Consider the following 19,929-nt stretch of genomic DNA (forward strand, 5'->3'; position numbering starts at 1 on the left):
CTGGGAATCTGGAAATCTTGGATTTGGGTCCTGCCCCTGTTTCCCACCCCCCTTCTAAATTCCCTGCAGCGACTTTTCCCTCCTAAGCAATTCCATCCGTGCCGGAGGACACCCATCATTAGGAAGGGACTGAGAGGGGATTTGGGATGTCTTCCAGGGCCTTTTTTTGGGGGCAATCTGTTTAAAAGATTAATTTTGCTTGGAAGTGATGGAACATGTCTCAGAACAAAAAGTTAATTGGGACCAGAGTCCCAAAATCCCATTTTTCATCCCGGGCTCTGACTTGCGGTTCCGGCTCTTGACCTCCCGAGATCAGGAACTCCCAGAATCTCTCCCTTGGCCGCATTGGACTTCCCCAGCAGCAAATCCCGAATGCCAGGAGCTGGTTTGGAGGATCCCAATCCTGTTTTCTCAAAAAAAAAAAAAAACCCTGGAAGAGTAAGGAAACCCATCCCAGGTGGCTGCTCCTGGAATCAGGGAGATGGGAAGGGGATCCAGCGTGGATTTGAGAAGGGTGGGAGCTGCCTGGAACATCTGAAATTAGGTTTTGCTGGGGATTTTTTGTGGGAATACCTCATGGAGGGCAATATAGGAGTGGAAAATGGAATTTCAGGATGGCAGCACAAAACCCCTTTCCTGTGTCCCGGGGTTTCTGCTCCCTCTCCATCCCACTCCCGGAATTCCCATCCCTTGTCCCTCCGGGTTGTTTCCAGAGGTGTCTCCAAAGCTGATCCCTTTCTGGCCACGCTGACTCCAACTTTCCTTCACCTGCTGCTTTTCCCGTCATTCCTCTTCCATATCCCTCCAGGAGGAGTTCACAAGGAACCCCCGATCCCTCTCCAAATCCAAGGAATTACAAACTTTTCCTCTTATTAATGAAAACAATCCCTTGGTCCCTGCAGCTGGAGATGGCTGGGACAGCCCAGGAGCTCCAGGGGGTCATTCCTGACCCTGTTCCCATTTAATTTTGGGATGGAGCCAAAGGAACCTTCTCCAAGTGAAAACCAACCCCAAAATATTGCTGAGGAGCAAGGTGGGAAGGAAAAACCTCTGGATTGGTGCATCCAGAGGGTTGGGAATGGGCACAGGAGCAGCAGCTCAGGGCTGCAACAACCACCAGGGAGATCGGAATTCCCTTTGGGGGTTTGGGAATGTGGCTGGATAATGTGAGGAACTAGAGGCAAGATGAGAAGGGCAAAAATCCCCCTCTGGAAGTGGAATCCTGGAATTAAATCCTGTTGGTGGCCGCCTGGTTTGAGCAGAGGATTTCTGGGGACCTTGAGGACAGGGGGAATTTTATCCACAGGCACTTTGGAGCAGCGCTGCTCCATGGGGAATCTCCCACTGCTCCAGGAGATTCCCACTGGTCCAGCTCCAAAACTTCCCAGGGAAGTTTTCCCCATGGAGCCATCAGGAGCAGAGGGAGGATGGGACACCAGCATGGCAAAGAGAGGGAAAATCCTTCCCTCTCTGAGAATCTGTCCCTCCTGGACACTGGGAGATCCCAGTGTGCCTTCCTTCTATCCCTCTGGAGCATCCATCCCTTCCTGCTCCCCATCCATGGATGTGCCCAGGAGATTCCCACTGGTCCAGCCCAACCAGGGTGACTGAGGGAAGCTTTTCCCCATGGAGCCATCAGGAGCAGAGGGAGGATGGGACACCAGCATGGAAAACAGAGGGAAAAACCCCTCCTGGACACCGGGAGATCCCAGTGTGCCTTCCCCTCATCCCTGTGAGCATCCATCCCTTCCCGTTCCCTACCCATGGATGTGTCCAGGAGATTCTCACTGGTCCAGCTCTAAAACTTCCCAGGGAAGTTTTCCCCATGGAGCCATCAGGAGCAGAGGGAGGATGGGACACCAGCACAGAAAAGAGAGGGAAAAACCCCTCCTGGACACTGGGAGATCCCACTGTGCCTTCCCTTCATCCCTGTGAGCATCCACCCCTTCCCGTTCCCTATCCATGGATGTGTCCAGCAGCATCCCAGCCCTGCAGCGCTGCCACAGGACACATGCCCAGATTACCCTTCTGCTCTCCCTTCCCAAATCTGATCAAGGAGGCTGCTCCAAGCCCTTCTCCATGATCCCACAGCCCCTGGCAGGTCCTGAAGTGGAGCTAAGGGATGGTTATGGATATGTGGGAAAGGGTCACGATTCCAGGGATTTGCAGGTTAACGTGGAAATCAGCCCGTGGAGGGGGAAAAGAGGAGGAAAAAACCCTAGGAAATCCCTTTTTCCTACCTAAATCCAAACCACAGGACACACTCAGGGTGACCCTCTTCCCTCTGCCCAGAGAACCCATGGCTGTTCCCAGATTTCTCAGTTTTCCAAGGGAATAAATTAACAAAAGGAAGGCAGGATGATCCCTTCAATTTGGCTTTGACAAAAACAAAAAACCCAGTCCGGGTGCGAACTTCTCCCAGGCTCCAAGAATTCCCATCACTTCCTAAACTCCTGAAAATAGGAGTTTATCCAGGAGACTCCTGCCACCACCTCTTTTTCCCAGGATTGTTCCACCGGGAGCGTTTTGCCGTCGGAGGGGGAGGCTCCGCGGAGACTTTCCAGGCGAATAAAAAAATACAAATCTTCTCTCCCAGCGAGATTCCCGAAGTCCAGGCCGCGGGAAGGAGATCCCGAGCCCCTCAGGAGTGGTGGCTGTTGATGAGGCCGCGCAGCTGCTTGGCCACGGTGTCGATCAACTTCTGCTTGTCCCGCTCGTTTTTCCGGAATTGGGCGAAAACGTTGTTTTTCCTGCTGGTGTCCCGCATCCTGCAGGGAGCACAAACAGGTTATGGAACGGGGATTGGGAATGTCCAGTGCTCAGGGATGAGCACGTGGAATTTCAAGCCTCTACACCAAATTCTGGGGCATTTTTCATGCTTTAAATCCCTCCAATCCCAATCAACACCACTTTGGAGTCTCCCCAGTTCCCGCTCTTTTTTCTGGAATTGGGTGAAAACATTTTTCCTGCTGGTGTCCCACATCCTGCATGGAGCACAAACAGGTTATGGAATGGGGATTGGGAATGTCCAGTTCTCAGGGATGAGCACGTGGAATTTCAAGCCTCTACACCAATTTTTGGGGCATTTTTCATCCCAATCAATGCCACTTTAGGGTCTCCCCAATTCCCACTCTTTTTTTCTGGAATTGGGTGAAAACATTGTTTTTCCTGCTGGCGTCCCGCATCCTGCAGGGAGAACAAACAGTTTATGGAACAGAGATTGGGAATGTCCAGTGGTCTGAGAGCAACACGTGGAATTTCCAGCCTCTAGACCAATTTTTGGGGCATTTTTCATCCCAATCAATGCCACTTTAGGGTCTCCCCAATTCCCACTCTTTTTTTCTGGAATTGGGTGAAAACATTGTTTTTCCTGCTGGTGTCCCACATCCTGCAGGGAGAACAAACAGTTTATGGAACAGGGATTGGGAATATCCAGTGGTCTAAAAGGAGCACATGAAATTTCCAAGCTCTACACCAATTTTTTTTTTTAAATTTTCAGGTGTTTTTGTTTTAAACCCCTCCAATCCCAATCAACACCCCTTTGTGGTCTCTCCCTAATTCCCAAATGCAGGAAATCCTGAATCCTGCATGTGGATCCCTCTTCCAAGCAGGGATTTTTCCATCCCCACGTCACCTTCTGTGGTGGTGATGGAATTTGAGGAGGAGATTTGAAAATCAGCATGAAATCCACAGAATTAAGATTTTTAAATTAAAACTTGCGTGCACGAGATGCAGCTTTAGAGGAGACTGGGAAGGTCTGGAGTTGTGAATTTAAATTTTATAAAGTATTCCAGGGAATCACGGAATGTTTGGGTTGGAAGGGACCTTAAATCCCATCCATTTCCAACCCCCTGCCATGGGGGTTGCCACTATCCCATTTTTTCCCAATGAATAAAAAATATAAATTATATAAATGTATATAATTTATATTAAATATAACACGGAATAATTCCCATTCCAGGAAGGAATCTAGCTGTTTGGAAGGAGCATGGTGTCTCCAGGAGGTCTCCATAAATCCAGAGCCCAGCAGAGCAGGAGGTGGGATGGAGGCAAAGCTGGGAGGGGGTCATGCACTCCTGAATTCCCAAATCCGTATTTTGGGGGGAACAGGGCTTGGAACATTTCCCAAGGGTGCTGAGAAGGGAAAAAAATCCCGCCAGGATCAACTTCCCAGCAGCTCCTGAAGGCACAACCTCCCAAAATCCAACCTGCTGGGGCTCGGCTCTTCCAAATTATCCCAATTTGTAAAAGATTTTCTGGGCAAATCAGATCTGGCAGAGGCTGAGGGCTTTGGATGCATCCCATAATCCCAGTTTTTGGCAATGGGGACCTAAAGGAAGCATTGAAGTGACAAGGACACGGTGCTGATGATCCCTGGGAAGCTGGCACTGGATCATCCCAAGGGTCTGGAGTCAACTGAGCATAATCCCAACCTCTCCAAACTTCTGGAACACAAACAATCATTCAAGGTTTTCCGGGCTTCAATCTCTTCGAAAGAGCCACAGGGAATCTGAAATGTTCCCAAAAACACCAGGCTTGGAACTGGGATCCAGGATAACAGCTTTATCCCAAAGGGAATTTACTGGGGTTACCAGAGACGGAGCTGATCTCCCAACAGGAACAGGAGAGCTTGGAGCACTTCCAGTCATCAAAAAATCAGGATTAGTTTGTTTTTCCCTATTTCTCAGCCACAGAAGGCTGGCAGCTTCTCCTCCAGGAGAACCAGGGAGTGATTGTGCCAATGGGAAGTGGAGTTTGGAGTCACCCAGTCCTGCTATCGTGGATTTGGGGATAATTATCCTCCCCTGGAGCTCCAAACAGCTCCAGGAGGTCTCCAAGCCCTTCTCCAGGAAGGCTGGGAGCTCTCAGGGTTCCAGAGGGATATCAGAGGTGCTGGAAGTTGATCTGTATCTTTGGGAAGCTCTTCCCAGCCCTTCCACACACTGGGAATTTGGAGCTTTTCCATCCTGGCACCTTTGGGGCCATCTCCCACCCCGTGGGACCTGCTGGGGTCCATGGAATGTTCTGGAAGCAATGCACATTCCATGTGAGAAAACCTTGGGATGTGTTGGGATGACTGGGAAGGAGCTGGATGGATAAACCTCTGGATCAGGATGGAAAGGGATTGATCCCACAACAAACCCACAGAGGTGGATATGGAAAAGTCTGGGAGCATCTGGGAGCTGCTGGAATCTCCAAACACCCCATGAAGGTGCAAGCACTGAGCTACTAACTACTATTAATTAATTAAGATACAGGACATAAAATCCTGCAGGATTTGGGATGGGCTGTGGAGATTCCCAGTTTTATTTCTCCAAGCAGAGCCTTGGAATAATTGGGAGCACCATTAACAAAACCAAGGAGGTGAATCTGGAAAAGTCTGGGAGCTGTTGGAATTTCCAGACACCACGTGAAGGTGCAAGCACTGAGCTATTACCTATTATTAATTAATTAAGTTGCTTACAGGACATAAAATCCTGCAGGATTCAGGTTGGGCTGTGCAGCTCCCTGTTTTATTTCTCTAAGCAGAGCATTGGGATAACTGAGAGTGCCATTAACAAAACCCACAGAGGTGGGTCTGGAAAAGTCTGGGAGCATCTGGGATCTCCAGACACCACGTGAAGGTGCAAGCAGTGAAACATTAAATATTATTAATTAATTAAGCTGCCTACAGGACACAAAATCCTGCAGGATTTGGGATGGGCTGTGCAGATCCACAGATTTTTTTCCTGAGCAGAGCTCTGGGATAACTGGGAGTGCCATTAACAAAACCCACAGAAGTGGATCTGGAAAAGTCTGGGAGCATCTGGGAGCTGCTGGAATCTCCAGACTCCACGTGAAGGTGCAAGCCCTGAAAAATTAAATATGATTAATTAATTAAGCTGCCTACAGGACACAAAATCCTGCAGGATTTGGGATGGGCTGTGCAGCTCCCCAGTTTTATTTCTCCGAGCAGAGCCTCGGGATAACCGTGGGTTTGGAAGCCGGTCCCAGGATTAGGAGTGAAAGGAAGGGAAAGGCGAGCTCGGCGCTGTCCCCACCCCTGTCAACAAACACCACCTCGGAGAGAGCCGAGCTTTGTCTCAATTAATCCGGGAGGGGAAGAAAGCAGCGCGGTAAAAGCTCCTCTTTTAGCTCTAATTAGTGCATTTGGGAGGATCGGGTTGCGCAGGGCCCCGCTCCAGAGGCACTTTGCATTTCCAGCGTTTCGGGCTCCATTGAGAGCGGACAATCGGGGCCCTGCCAGGTGAGGGTGAAAGCCCGAGCGAGCGCATACTTACACCCGGGATATCCTGGGAGAGACACAGACACCGGGGTGATAAGGGACACAGATAACCAGGAGAACAGGTTACAGGCTGAGCCGGCCCCGCTCAGAATTCCCCCCGGGATTCCTGGCAGGATGGGAGGCAGAGGATGTGCCTGGAGTGAGGAGCCTCGGGAGAGATGGTGGAGGATGGACAGAGACCCCTCCGAGGGGATCCCTGGGAATGTCCAAAGCCAGGATGGACATTGGGGCTTGGAGCAGTCTGGGATGGTGGGAGGTGTCCCTGCCATGGATGGGAGAGAGAATGGGATGATCCTTAAGGTTCCTTCCAACACAACCCATTCCAGAATTCTGCAGTCCCTCTGCTCTGGGGGAGCTGGGAATGTTCCCCTGGAGAAGGGAAAAAACCCAGGGAATCCTCAGAGTGCCTGAAAGGACTCCAGGAGAGCTGGAGAGGGACTGGGGACAAGGCCTGCAGGGACAGGAGCCAGGGAATGGCTCCCACTGGGAAAGGGCAGATTGGGCTGGGATCTTGGCAAGGAATTGCTGGCTGGGCTGGAATTGCCAGATTTGCTGTGGCTGCCCCTGGATCCCTGGCAGTGCCCAAGGCCAGGCTGAACATTGAGGTTGGATCCACCTGGTCTCATGAAAGGTGTCCCTGCCCAAGGATGTGTTGGGAATGGGATGATCCTTAAGGTTCCTTCCAACCCAAACCATTCCAGGATTTTATGACTTTATGAAATGAGCCAGGCTGGGGTTTGGTGACATTTTAACACCACTGAGTGCAGAGCTGCTCTCCTGCAGTTCCACCACCTTCCCAGCCTCTGCCATGATCCCACCTCACTGCCTGCCTCAATTCCCCAGCTCTCCCAGATGCTGCAGGGCCAAACTCCCAGATTTTGGGTGTCCCTTTATTTTAGCAGTTTGCTGCTAGCTCTGAATAAACCTCCCACTTTCCCATCTCGCACACTGGGTTGTGAAATCTCTGTGTATCACAGAATTATCCCGGCCGGAGGAGCCCTCTAAGGTCACCAAATCAAACCATCCCCAGCATTTCCACACCCATCCCTGACCCAGGGCCCCAAATAACCCAGGGATAACACAACCCATAAAATACCAGTCTAAAAACAACGCCACGAGGTGTAAAAGTCCTTCAAGTCCAGTTTAGTCCCTGTGTCCCTCACTGGTGCCCTCGGGGTGTCCTGGGGTGCTGTGACATCCGTCCTTCTCCTCTGGTGGAGAGGAGCTGGACCATGGTGACACAGAGGGAGCCACAAAGTTCACAAACACCCCAAGGTCGCTCACAGAATCAGAGATTCAGGGAATGATTTGGGTGGGAAGGGATCTTTAAAGCCCATCCAGTGCCACCCCCATGCCACCACTGTGCCAGGGTGCTCCAAGCCAACCCAGCCTTGGGCACTTCCAGGGATGCAGCCGGGGTTGGATTAACCATGGAATCAGAGCATGGGGAGCAGTTTGAGGTCATTTGGGGTCTCTCCTTGTCCTCGAGGAGGAGGTGATGAGTTTAGGGATGGTTGAGGCCATCTCTTCCAACCAATTTGGGTGGGAAGGGATCTTTAAAGCCAATCCAGTGCCACCCCCATGGCACCACTGTCCCAGGGTGGTCCAACCCCATCCCAACCCAGCCTTGGGCACTTCCAGGGATGCAGCTGGGGTTGGATTAACCATGGAATCAGAGCATGAGGGGCAGTTTGAGGTGATTTGGGGTCTCTCCTTCTCCTCAAGGAGGAGGTGACAAGTTTAGGGATGGGGCCACATTTCCAGAAGAACATTCAAGGCCCCAGGATCCTGGGAAGTGTCCAAGGCCACCTGGACAGGGCTTGGAGCAGCCTAGGACAGTGGGAAGTGTCCTGCCCATGGAACAGGATGGGTTTTAAGGTCCCTTTCCCACCCAAACCATTCTATGGTTCCACGAGGATCCTCTCCTGCCCTCTCCTCCGTGCAGGACCCAGCACTGCGGCGCCCGTGCCAGGAGCCGCTCGGAAAACGCTAAATTCCCACTTTTTGGCTCGTTCTCTGTCCCACCAGCTGGAAAACGACCTGGGAGGTCTGCCGGGAGCAGGAGAAGAGTGGATCCTACCCAAGCCAGCTTGGAGCTGGACCAGCGGAGATCATCTGGGAGACCCACCACGGGCAGGGGTGACAGGCAAAGCAAATCCCGCTTTTCCTGAGGCAAATCCCGCAGCGCTCCCGGGACTGGCAGAGCCCCCCAGGAGCCACCCCAGAGCCCCGGGCGCTGTTCCCGGCACCGCTCCAGGGTTTGGGATGGAGCCGTGCGGAGCATGAGAACGACGGCCCTCAAAGGATGGATTGAGGGAGCCCCGGAGGCTCCTCCGGCCCCACGGAACCGGGATCGGGGCTCTCCGGGAACCCCACGGGAGGGAGGTGGGGGAAACGGGAATAAATTAGAATAGAAAGAAATGGAAATGAAAATGTAGGGGTGGGTAGAAATAGAAAAAAATAGATACACAAATAGAGGAATCGAAATAAATTGAAATATAAAAACATATAAATATGGAAGTATGGAAATAGAGAAATTTAGATAAAAATACAGAAGCAGGAATAAATAGGAAATAAAATACAGAAATAAAAATAGAAATAAATGGAACTATAGAAATAAAAAAATAAAAATACAGAAATATAGAAATATAGAAATATAGAAATACAGAAATATAGAAATTTAGATAAAAATACAGAAGCAGAAATAGATAGAAAAAAAATATAGAAATAGAAATAAAATAGAAATAAAATACAGAACTAGAAATGAAAAGAGAAATAAATAGAACTATAGAAATAAAAAGAAATAAAAGTATAGAAATATAGAAATATAGAAATATAGAAATAAAGTTATACAGAAATGTAGAAATAAGAATACAGAAATAGAAATAAATATAGAAATTGAAATAAATTTTAAAATAAATACATAGAAATATAAATATAAAACTGTGGAAATAAATGGAAATAAAAATACAGAAATAGGAATAAATATAGAATTAAATAGAAACAAATATAAACAGAAATACATAAATAAAATTCAAAATATAGAAATAGAAATGAAAATAGAAATAAAAAGAAATAGAAATGCAGAAATACAGAAACAGAATGGAATAAAACAGAATATTCTCAGGTGGAAGGGAATCAACGTGATCCAACTGCCCAACCACTTCATGACCAAAAGTTGTTCATGGCATTGCCCAAACACTGAAAAATTCTGGATAGCCACTCTTGCCTGCAGCCCAGCACATTTTAAAGGATTTTGGTGCTGTAGTTTCATCTTTAAAGTGAAATTTTCTGGTAGGACAAGAAAAACTGCTTAAGAGCCAATAAAAAGAAGGACCCGTAGCCAAGCCATTGGATTTGGTTAATGTGGGATTCGGGTCAATGGCATAAAATGGGATTTTTCCACCTGAGCTCCCTTTGTCCACCCAGGGCCGAGATCTTTGCTCACAGGGATGGAAAGAGCTGCTAAAGCACGATGGGGGTGGAAATTCTCCTGGGATTTGGGAGTCACACTCACTTTTCCAGGAGGATGAGGGCTGTGGTGGGGTTCACACGAAGGTACTTGCACGTGGGCTGTCCGTAGTCAGCCAGATATGTCGACCAATCCCACTGGATGAACAGATCCAGGAGCTGGAAAAGAAAAACAAACGGGGTTTGAAAAAGCTGGAAGAGGCAGCAGGTGTTTCCCTCAAAGGTGGCAGAGGTCCTGGGCAGGTGGAGTTATCAATAAAAAAATGAATGTGGGTTTTATTAATTTGTTTAATATTATTCTGTGAAGGTTTCATCATTAACTTGATTGTCCTTCATTGTTAATTTAGGAATATTTAACATTGATTAATGTAGGGCTGTATTAATTTAGCCATTGAGCATTCTTGCTCTGTGATCCCTAAGTTTTGGGATTTGAGGGGGATTTGAGGTCTGAGGCACCTTGAGGACGTGGGTGACAACCCCAGTGCCCTGACACTCTCAGCCACGGCAGGAGGACACTTTTGGGGTCAAAGTCACCACAAAGTTCTGTCCCCAAACAACCCCCAGTGTCATTCTAACCATTCCCCATGGAATTCTCACCACCCTGGGCCCACCCCAACACCCTCCCAGTGCTCTGGAGGTGTCTCCAAAGCCCAGAGGAGCTCGGGGGGTTATTCTGGGTGAGTGCAGCTCCCAGAGCTGGGAGTCCCAGGTGCTTTCCAGACATTGGTAAGAGAAACCACCAGGCCTTGGCAGAGGGGGAAGGAACAGGGATTAATTTGGCCATCCGTGACGGCTCCAGACTGCCAAAATTCCCACCCACAGCCCTTTGTGTCCACAAATGACCCCACTCCTCCCAGCCAGGTGAGGGACAGGCAAACAACAGCCCAGGTTGCCCAAATGCCCTCCTCCCACCTCGTTCCCATCCTTGTTTTCCTTAAAAAACCAGGAGCTGCCATGGCCTCCTCACATGAGGATCTCCTCACCTCGATGAGGACTTGGCTTCTCTACCCACCCGTGAGGGCAAGAATTCGCTGTGCATCAGAGAACTATTCTGGCTCTGGAAGAGCACTCCAAGGTCACCAAATCCAACCATCCCCCAGCATTTCTACATCCATCCCTCACCCACAGGTCAGGGATGTTCCCTAAATGCCCAAGTTCCCTAAATGCCCTCTTCCCACGCTGTTCCTATCCTTATTTTCCTTAAAAAACCAGGAGCTGCCATGCCCTCCTCAACTGAGAATCTCCTCACCTCGATGAGGACTTTGCTTCTCCACCTACCCATGAAGGCACAGTCCAGGTTCCCTAAATGCCCTCTTCCCACACCAATCCTATCCTTATTTTCCTTAAAAAACCAGGAGCTACCATGCCCTCCTCACATGTGGATGTTCTCATCTCAATGAGGACTTGGCTTCTCCACCCACCCATGAAGGCACAGTCCAATGCCCTCTTCCCACACCAATCCTATCCTTATTTTCCTTAAAAAACTGGGACCTGCCATGCCCTCCTCACATGTGGATGTTCTCATCTCAACGAGGATTTAGCCTTTCCACCCACCCATGAAGGCACAGTCCAATGCCCTCTTCCCACACCACTCCCACCCTTGTTTTCCTTAAAAACCAGGCTGTCCCTTTCCCTCCCCACACGTGGATCTCCTCACCTCGCCTTCTCCACCCACCCGCAGCAGCACGGCCCAGCATTCCCGGGATGCGGCCTCCACCTCTGCCCCATCCACAGCAGGTTAATTAAGAGCTCCTGCTGTTCCTCCCTTCCAGAGATCCCGTCTTGGAGCGCCGCTGTGACCACTCTATTTGGGGACAGCCTGCCAAGCGCGTGGACGTCTTCATCGCCCGCTCGGCGCGTCCTGGTGCCCACCACCGGGGCTGGGAGAGGCCGGGCCCGTCCCGCGGCCAAGCGGGGCCCATAGAGGCCTCATTGTCCCCACGTCGCCATGGTTTTCCTGGAGGCCCCGGCGCTGTTTAACAACGCATCTTGCCCCGCCAAGAAGGGGATTTAGCTCCTCCGAGACCTCCAGATACAAAACAAAAATGTGCAACAAGATTCTTTTTGACTATGTAGGTCAGGGCAAGGAAAACAAGCTGTCGGGAACAATCCCCCGGGCTGGCGGGGGGGATGGATTAGCCGGGACCTAAGAGGGCTTTTCCAGCCCGGGTCCCGCTCGGCTTTGTCCGGCGGGGCCTTTGTGTTGAACTACAAACCCGAGCTGAACATCATTGGCAGGAGGTTTTTCCAAGGGGGCACCTTCAAGAGAGACAACCTTAAATATGATTTCACAGGCGCTTTTCAGGCCCGAGCGCCGGGGCCAAAATGCTTCCGTGGGGCTTGGCGGCTGCTGGGAGGAGTCGCATGGTTATAGAGGCTCAAAGGGAACCCCCACAATGCGCCAAAGACCTCTTGCTGGTGGCCCCTGGGAGGCTGAACGTGCCTCAGGCAAATCCCAAACAAAGCCTGAACGAGTTTCTTGCCATGGAAAGTGCGCGGCCTGGCCGGAGCATCCAGGGGCCAGGTAGCCGTTCGTGGGGAGGGGGAATAAAGAGCCAAGAGGAAAGGGACGAAGGAAGAAAGGAAACAAAAAAAAAAGTGAGAATTAGGAATGGGTTTGGAGAAGATGGAATTAAAATATTGGCAGTTGTTTTGGCAGAGGCTTGGGAGCAGTGCAGGAGCTCAGAGGGACACGGAGTTGCTGCAGGGCTGGAGTTCCTCCGCTCTGGAGCCAGGCTGGCAGAGCTGGGAATGTTCCCCTGGAGAAGGGAAGGCTCCAGGCAGAGCTCAGAGCCCCTTGCAGGGTCTGATGGGGCTCCAGGAGAGCTGGAGAGAAACTGGGGACAAGGCCTGCAGGGACAGGAGCCAGGGAATGGCTTCCACTGCCAGAGAAACTCCAGTGACCTGGAACCATCAACAGCAGCTCCACAAGAGCCCAGGTGTGCCCAGGTGGCCAAGAAGGCCAAGGGCACCTGGGCTGTGCCAGCACTGGGGTGGCAGCAGGATCAGGGCAATGCCTGTCCCCTGTTCTGGCACTGCTGAGGCCACAGCCTCAAATCCTGGGGCAGTTCTGGGCCTCTCCCAACAAGAGAGATCCTAAGGGGATGGACCATGTCCAGGGCGGGAACAGAGCTGGGAAGGGGCTGGAGAATCCTTGAGGGAGCTGGCAAGGGGCTGCACAATCCCTGAGGGAGCTGGGAAGGGGCTGCACAATCCCTGAGGGAGCTGGGCAGGGGCTCAGCCTGGAGCAAAGGAGGCTCAGGGGGCCCTTGTGGCTCTGCACAGCTCCTGCCAGGAGGGCAGGAGGGGGTTGTCGGGCTCTGCTCCAGGGAACAGGGACAGGAGCAGAGGGAACGGCCTCAGGGGAGCTCATGGTGGACATTGGGGAACTTCCCCATGGAAAGGGCTGTCCAACCTGATGGAGACCCTGTCCCTGGAAGGATTTGAAGGCTCCACTTGGGGACATGGGTCAGCAGTGGCCTTGGCAGTGCTGAGGAAAGGCTGGACTCGATCTCTGAGCGCTTTTCCAACCATATTGATTCCGTGACTCCCAGTGCTCCCACCTCGGCCTGGACCTTGCCGGAGCTCTTGCAGAGCCAGACCACCCCCAGGTGGCTCCCGACAGTGACGGATGGGCTGTGTATTTTCCAACTCTTTGCCCACATCCATCTTTTTTGGCTGGGCAGGTCCGCGGACGGCCGGGGCCAGCACCTTTGGCCCCGGCTGCCGGCGCTCCCAGCCCCGCTGTGGGTCGCGCTCCGGAGGGGAGAGGTCCTGCAGGAGGAAACCCGAAGGCTCAGGGAGAGCTGCCTCCAGACGATTTATCTGTCACATAAATGTGGTTTTATTGGTTTTACTGCTTCAACTTTTCACCTCTGCTGCTAAATCTGAACGGGCTGAGGGGAAAGGGAAAAAAAGGGAAAAAAGAGTCGGCGGCGCGGGGCTGCCGCGGGTCTGCTGGGGGAGTTTCCAAATCAAATATGCAAATACCATTAATTCTTTAAACTGGAGTCTCCCTTTCAAGGCCATAAATCAAACTCGACAGCACATCCACTGGGGGGTGGGGGGGAAGGAAAAGGAGAGGAGGGAAAGGGAAAAAAAACGAGGAGGGAAAAATTAAGAGGAGCTTTCACCACGGCGATGTGGGAGTGGGATATGATCAGGAAGCTGCAGATGTGCTCAGGGCAGGGGACCTGCAGCTTCCCGGGGTTCCAGGAACACCTCGAGCAGGAGCAGGGAGAGGTGCAGGCACAGCTTTATGAAAATAGAGAAGTGGAGGATGGTTTGAAAAAAATGCCAGAAAAAAGGTATTAAAAAGTACTAAAATTGGTTTTATACACATAGATGAGCTTGTATCCAAACTGAAGTGCAGAATTCAAGAGAAGGAAATGCTGGAAATGAAAGAATTAAACTGGGAGCCAGCTCCCAGCACTGTCCCAGGTTCCCCTAGAAGAACTCTCCCCCCATTTCATGGAACCATGGAATCATTTAAACTGGAAAAGACCTTTCACATCATCAAATCCAACCACCAGTTCTACCTCAAAACCACTTCCCTTTCACCCCCTCCTTGCAACGTCACCACCTCAAACTCTTCAAAAATGTTCTTTTTATCCAAACAGACAAATTTTCAGGCCCCTCACCTCAAGCAGGGGGTGAGGATGGCTGGAAGGTCCCTGCAGGAGGAGACCAGGCCATGGCTGGGCCCCGCATCCCCCTCCAGATGGGAAGGAGAGCAGGGACAGTTTGTTCTGCCTGATGACAGCGTGGAATCTGGATGGAATCCTCCCAGCCAAGCCAGGAGCACTGGAATGTGAATCCAAACTGACTCCAAACACGGTTTGCAAGCCCTGCCAGAGCTCCTGGAACCAGATCTAAGCCACCCCCGGCGTTCGCACGCTTGCGCCCGTGTCACAGTCATGGAATCGTGGAATGGGTTGGGTGGGAAGGGACCTCAAAGCCCACCCAGATCCGATCCCATGGGCAGGGACACCTCCCACTGTCCCAGGTGGATCCGAGGTGGACACTGCCAGGGATGGGGCTGTGACTGCTCCACCTGGTCCAGCATCCCCCAACAGGAAATTGTCCCAAAAGCTCCTGACCTGCACGAAACTCCCATGGGAACGCACCAGTTTTCCCAGGAAAAGGGACAGGATTTGGTTAAATAAGAGACATCCCCTCATCATGGTTTTCCAGTCCTTTAGGGGTGGCTACAGGAGGAGGAGGAAGATCTCTCTTCACAAGGAAACCCATGGAGAAGATGAGGAGCAAAGGCTCCAAGGTGCCACAGGAACCTCCACACAAGTAAGAAATTCCTTGGACTAAGACCCATCTTCAACTAGGACAACTTCCCCTGGATGTGGTGGTGATCCCACTGCTGGAGGTTTTTGGGATGGACAGGGAAAGGCTCCTTCCATCCATTCCTTCCCCAGACCAGGCTGGACTAGATGGGCCCTCAAGGTCCCTCCGAACCAGGGTGGTTCTTTGATTCCATCCCAGAAAAAAACTCCCCTCTGGTCCACCACCAGATTTCCTCCTCCCAGAGATAAGGTGGAGCACCAAGATGGATAAGGTGGAGGACCAGCTTGAATAAGGTGGAGCACCAAGATGGATTTGGTGGGATTGGATGGATTTGGATTCCACCATGATGGACTGGGGAGGACTTTCCTCTGCCAGCACCATCCCAGCAGATGAGATGGTGCCAGGGTTCATGGGAGAAATTCCATAAGGAACTAAACCTTTCCTTCAACAAAAGCCTAAATTAGGGAACTCAGTCCTTGTTTCTGCACACAGCTGGGTCAAGGTGGGACAAAGTCTTCCTCATGGTGGGATTTTGGAGACACTCAGATCCCCAGGGAGTGACAGTGATGCCATGTGGTTATGGCTAAGTTCTGCGGTGAGTTTTATGTCCCTGGGGCATGGAAAAGCCCCGGGGGCATAAAATGAATGAAAACATCAAACCTGAATTCAGTCAGGTTTGGTGTTTTCCCAGCTGGAAGCAGCATTCCTGCCCTGAACCCTGCTGAGGGCCACATCCATGACCTGGGTCATGTCCCTGAGTGCCCGCTCTGGTTTTCCATGGAAGAAGAAGGAAATATCTTCAGATCCAAGGTGAAAGCACCTCTCAAAAGCTCCATTACCCCTCCTTATCCTCACAACCACAGTCGGATGTTCCTCTTCCCAAGTTTTCTGTACCTGGCATGCAAACCTCCGACCCGACACCTTCCAGAAACCAGCTTTGATTTGTACGAGGTCACACCTTTAACTTCTAAACCTCGGGAGGAATTTCCTCCGAAAAGCTCCTTTCCCTGACTGAACACCACAGCTCCTCAGGAAAGGGGACAACGAGAGGCCACCCTTGTGTCCCACCTGGAGGATGGGACAAGACGCACCAGCGGGATCACAAAACAGTGATGACATCCAGTCCTGCTGGAAAATTCCATGAAAAACACAAAACTATGGGAAACCAGTGGCAATTCCCAGTTTGTCCATGTCCATAACCCATCCCAGCACTGGTGGAGCAGCCCCTTCCATCATCCAGCAGGGAATTGTCACGGATTACAAAAAACCCAAGGAGCTTCGAGCAGCAGCAGCCACGGACAAGCACAGTCCAAATAATTTATTTTGGGGAGGTTTCAATTACGCCTCGTGGGAAAGGAATACTGAAAGAGAAAGAAATATTCCAACCCCTGGGAAGACGTGGGGTTTGGACAATAGTGTTCCCAAAAAGAAAAGGCACCGGGAATTGGAACATGATGTTTGTTGTTGAATTTGTGAAAGGCACGGAGGGGGAAATCGTGGTTTAAGTGAAAACAGGAGTGGATTTGTCACTGGTTTCACTGGAAAGGAGGATTTGCTCTGGGAATTGGGTGTCCTCGGGGTGAGGGGTTGGAGAGCACCCGCAGGGAATTGGTGATGGACAAGGAAAGGGATCCACAAAGGCAGCACAGGGAAGGAAAAGTAGGCACTGATTACTCCTCTAATTACCTGGATTTCTGGGAATTACTACAGATCCAAGAGTCCTGCTTGGACCTCTCTGTGAGACACAACCACCCCAAGTGACTCCTCCAGGCCTCCTGGGATGTCCCACCCAGGGATCTCCTCCTGGAGAGAAGAGACCCAATCCCAAGCTCCTCACCTCACATTTAACTGGGTTGATCTTGCAAGTTAAAAGCAGAAATTTAGGTTTTTTTCTCTTTCTAGCTGCAAAAGTCAAACAGTTCCTGGAAAAAAAACCCCAACAAAACAGGAGAGGAATGTGGAAGGATTTATGGCAGCCAGGACAGTTTGTAACCAAGAGAGGTTTGAGACCAGAAAAACCTAAATCTGTCCAGTCTGGATCATTTTCAGCTTCACATAATTGCCTGTTTATAGGTTCTTGTATTCCTGATAGCCCAGATTTCCAGGGAAAGGGCTCCACAAAGCTTTTTTTGCACAGAGAGATCTCCTGGTTTTCCAGCTGCAAACATTCATCGTTTATTAGGAGGAAAACTTCTGGCTTTCCACCTCTGGCTTTCCACCTGCTTTGAAGCCACGCTGGAATTACACGCGGTTGACTTTTCTCCTCTTCCCAAAGGAATTTCTTCCAAGGGTCTCGTTAAAAACTTTGCAGGATTTTAGATCAGAAAATTTGTGTTTCTGAGCCCCAGGAGTGGCTGAAGGAGCTGGAAAGGGGCTCAGCCTAGAGAAAAGAGGGATCAGGAGGGACCTTGTGACAACTGCGTGACAGGAGAGGACATCTGGGGGGGATTTGGGATCTTACCCCAGGGAACAGGGACAGGAGGAGATGGAACAGCCAGGTTGGATATTGGGCAGATTCCTTCCTGGAAAGGGCTGTCCAGTGGGGACGCCGAGGATCAGCACCACGGGTGACAGCCCTGGAAAGTCCCCCCAAGCTGCGCTCAAGGCCTGGCTTTAGTCACCCTCTGGATCCCTGCCCGCAGGGAAAGCTCCGCTAAATTCTAGGGGAATCCCGAGTTTCTCTCACCCATGGCACAGCCCTTGGAAAACAAAAACACACAAGGCCTGAAGGTGTTTTGGTGCAAAACCCCTGAGATTTCAAAGTTTCGGGATTGAGTTGTTCCCAGTGATAACACCTGAACAGGGGAATTTTATGAACGGCCATGGGAAGAAAAGCAAGAGGATTTAGTGACCAATTTGCACTCCTAAAAATAACCCCTTGGGCTCATCCCACTCTCCAGGCAGGTTCAGGAGTTTTCAGGGAAGGCTGGGCCCGGAGCCGGACGGATTCCCACCCTCCAGACCCTCCGATGGCACACGGGGACAATACTGGGCGGGAGCCAGGAGGAATGAAAGAGGCTCGGAAGAGCGTTCCGCAGGGAATTCCACTATTGAATAACACTTGGCTTTTCCATTGAGCCACCACAAAGGGGGATTCATTCCCCAGGCAAAGATGGCTCCTGTAGCAGCATCGGGTTCTGGTGGAGCAAGGATGGGGCCGGATAGACCCTCTGGGATCAGCATCCGACACCACAGGGGAGAAACTTGGGATGTGATGTTTGGAAAGCACTCAGGGCATCGATGATATTGATATATGAATACACTTTATCTTTTAATTATTTTAATTATTATCTTTTAATAATTTAAATGAAATAACTTAAATTGTTTAATTTATTCCAAATTAATGTAGTTATTTCTGATTTACTTCATGTTTTTTCTTCGTCCCATCTTGCCCACCCTCATGAGCATGTGTACAATGTTCCTCCTGATTTTAGGGTTAGAAATCAGCACAGTGTGCCAACATTTTATAAAGGGGAAGGAATACACCATAATTTACGTGCATGTTTTCTTTGGAACACACTTTTGGAATAACCTGAAAAAATCTCTGCGAGTGTGGGATATATATAGCTGTATATCTATACATAAATACATATGCTTGTGTATATAGACACACGTGTAAATATTCCTTAGAGGCTGTTTTGAAGGTGTTTTGAGGAAGGAAAAGGTGGATTTTGGAAAAGCTCTGTGGTTGGGAGTTGATGGCTCCGTGCTCAGGTATCCCATTAACACAGAATTCCTTTTCCACTGCTGCATTCCAGGGGTTCACGGCCTTCTGGGTTTCCCTGCCTGACCCATATATCCAAATCAGTGGCTCCAAAGAAAACATTAGGAATAACGTGGAAAATTCCAATATTTAAGCAGCAGAGGATCCTTTAGTCAGGGTAGAGTGATCATGAGCACAGAAAAAGCACAAAACCCCTAAAAACAGGAAAGGAGGTTTTCAGAGAAGAGAAATCAGGAGTTGTCCAAATAAACCTATAGGAAACATCTCCAGCATTGTTGGAGATAAAATCTTCCCAAATCTTCCTAGTTGGGAAAAAATCTTCCCAAAAAGGGAAAAAAAATCACTTTAATGCCACTTTTCCAGGAGAGAGCATTCCTAACTGATTGATGGAGCAGCCATAGAGCTTTGGGGCTGGGAGGGGTCAGTGCTGTCCACCAGGAGCAAACCCAGGCACCTGCAGGGAGCAGGTGACACTGAGCCACCTTTTGGGACAGACAGAGCCCAGTGAGTGTCACCAACACCAGACTGGGACACCCAGACTCCCAGCCAGGGCATTTTCCCTTTGAGGAATCCCAGCAGCAGCCAGGAGCAGGGATGGGTGAGCAGCAAATCCTGAGGATTCCTCCTTTCCCTGGTGTCAAAACCCCGTAAGATTTGTGCTGTTTGAACCAAACCTTTCCCTGATATCCCCAAAAACCACCAGGCATCACCTCCCCGAGCCCCACGGGGCCAAACACTCCACGCTTCTCTTTCCTGTTGCCGCTCAGCTGATGCCAAATCCTCTGAGAAGCTGCAATTTTTTCTTGTGTTTACATGTTAAAAAAGGGGCTAAAAAAAAAAAAAAGGCAAAAAAAAGGAGGTGACCTCTTGCTCACCCCAGGCAGGCTGTGAGGAGCCGCCGCTGCCTTCACCTCCGGCTGAACTTCCAGATTATCTCAGCCAAGATTCACCTTGCACTGAACTTGTACCCGGAGCACAGCACAGTCACGGAGCCCTGATTAAACATTGCAGCACCACGGGGCCATAAATTTATACATTTAATGAGGATTAGCGGTGCTTCCTCCCGCCCTCCTCGGGCTGGGGACCGAAGGAAGCGCTCACCAGCACGGGCTGGATGTGGAAAAGCTGGGAATAAGCAGGAGGTGAAGCA

The 19,929-nt window shown here is 50.5% G+C and overlaps 1 protein-coding gene across 2 annotated transcripts in view; it reads right to left on the reverse strand.

Moving 5' to 3' along the window:
- Nucleotides 1-1,791: 1,791 nt before the first annotated feature.
- The window catches only part of EXOC6B (exocyst complex component 6B), a 290,272-nt gene continuing 272,134 nt past the window's right edge, over nt 1,792-19,929 (reverse strand). For both annotated transcript variants that reach the window (XM_054290746.1, XM_054290738.1), the window contains 2 exons: nt 9,804-9,916; nt 1,792-2,768 (listed from right to left, as the gene is read on the reverse strand). In XM_054290746.1, coding sequence (XP_054146721.1) covers nt 2,642-2,768; nt 9,804-9,916 — 240 coding nt within the window. In that variant the 3' untranslated portion in view covers nt 1,792-2,641. The remainder of the gene's footprint in view (nt 2,769-9,803; nt 9,917-19,929) is intronic.

This window comes from Melozone crissalis, unplaced genomic scaffold (assembly GCF_028551555.1).
Source record: "Melozone crissalis strain CALT ecotype California unplaced genomic scaffold, PUWL_Pcris_2 ptg000006l_1, whole genome shotgun sequence".
In the NCBI taxonomy this organism is placed as follows: Eukaryota; Metazoa; Chordata; class Aves; order Passeriformes; family Passerellidae; genus Melozone; species Melozone crissalis.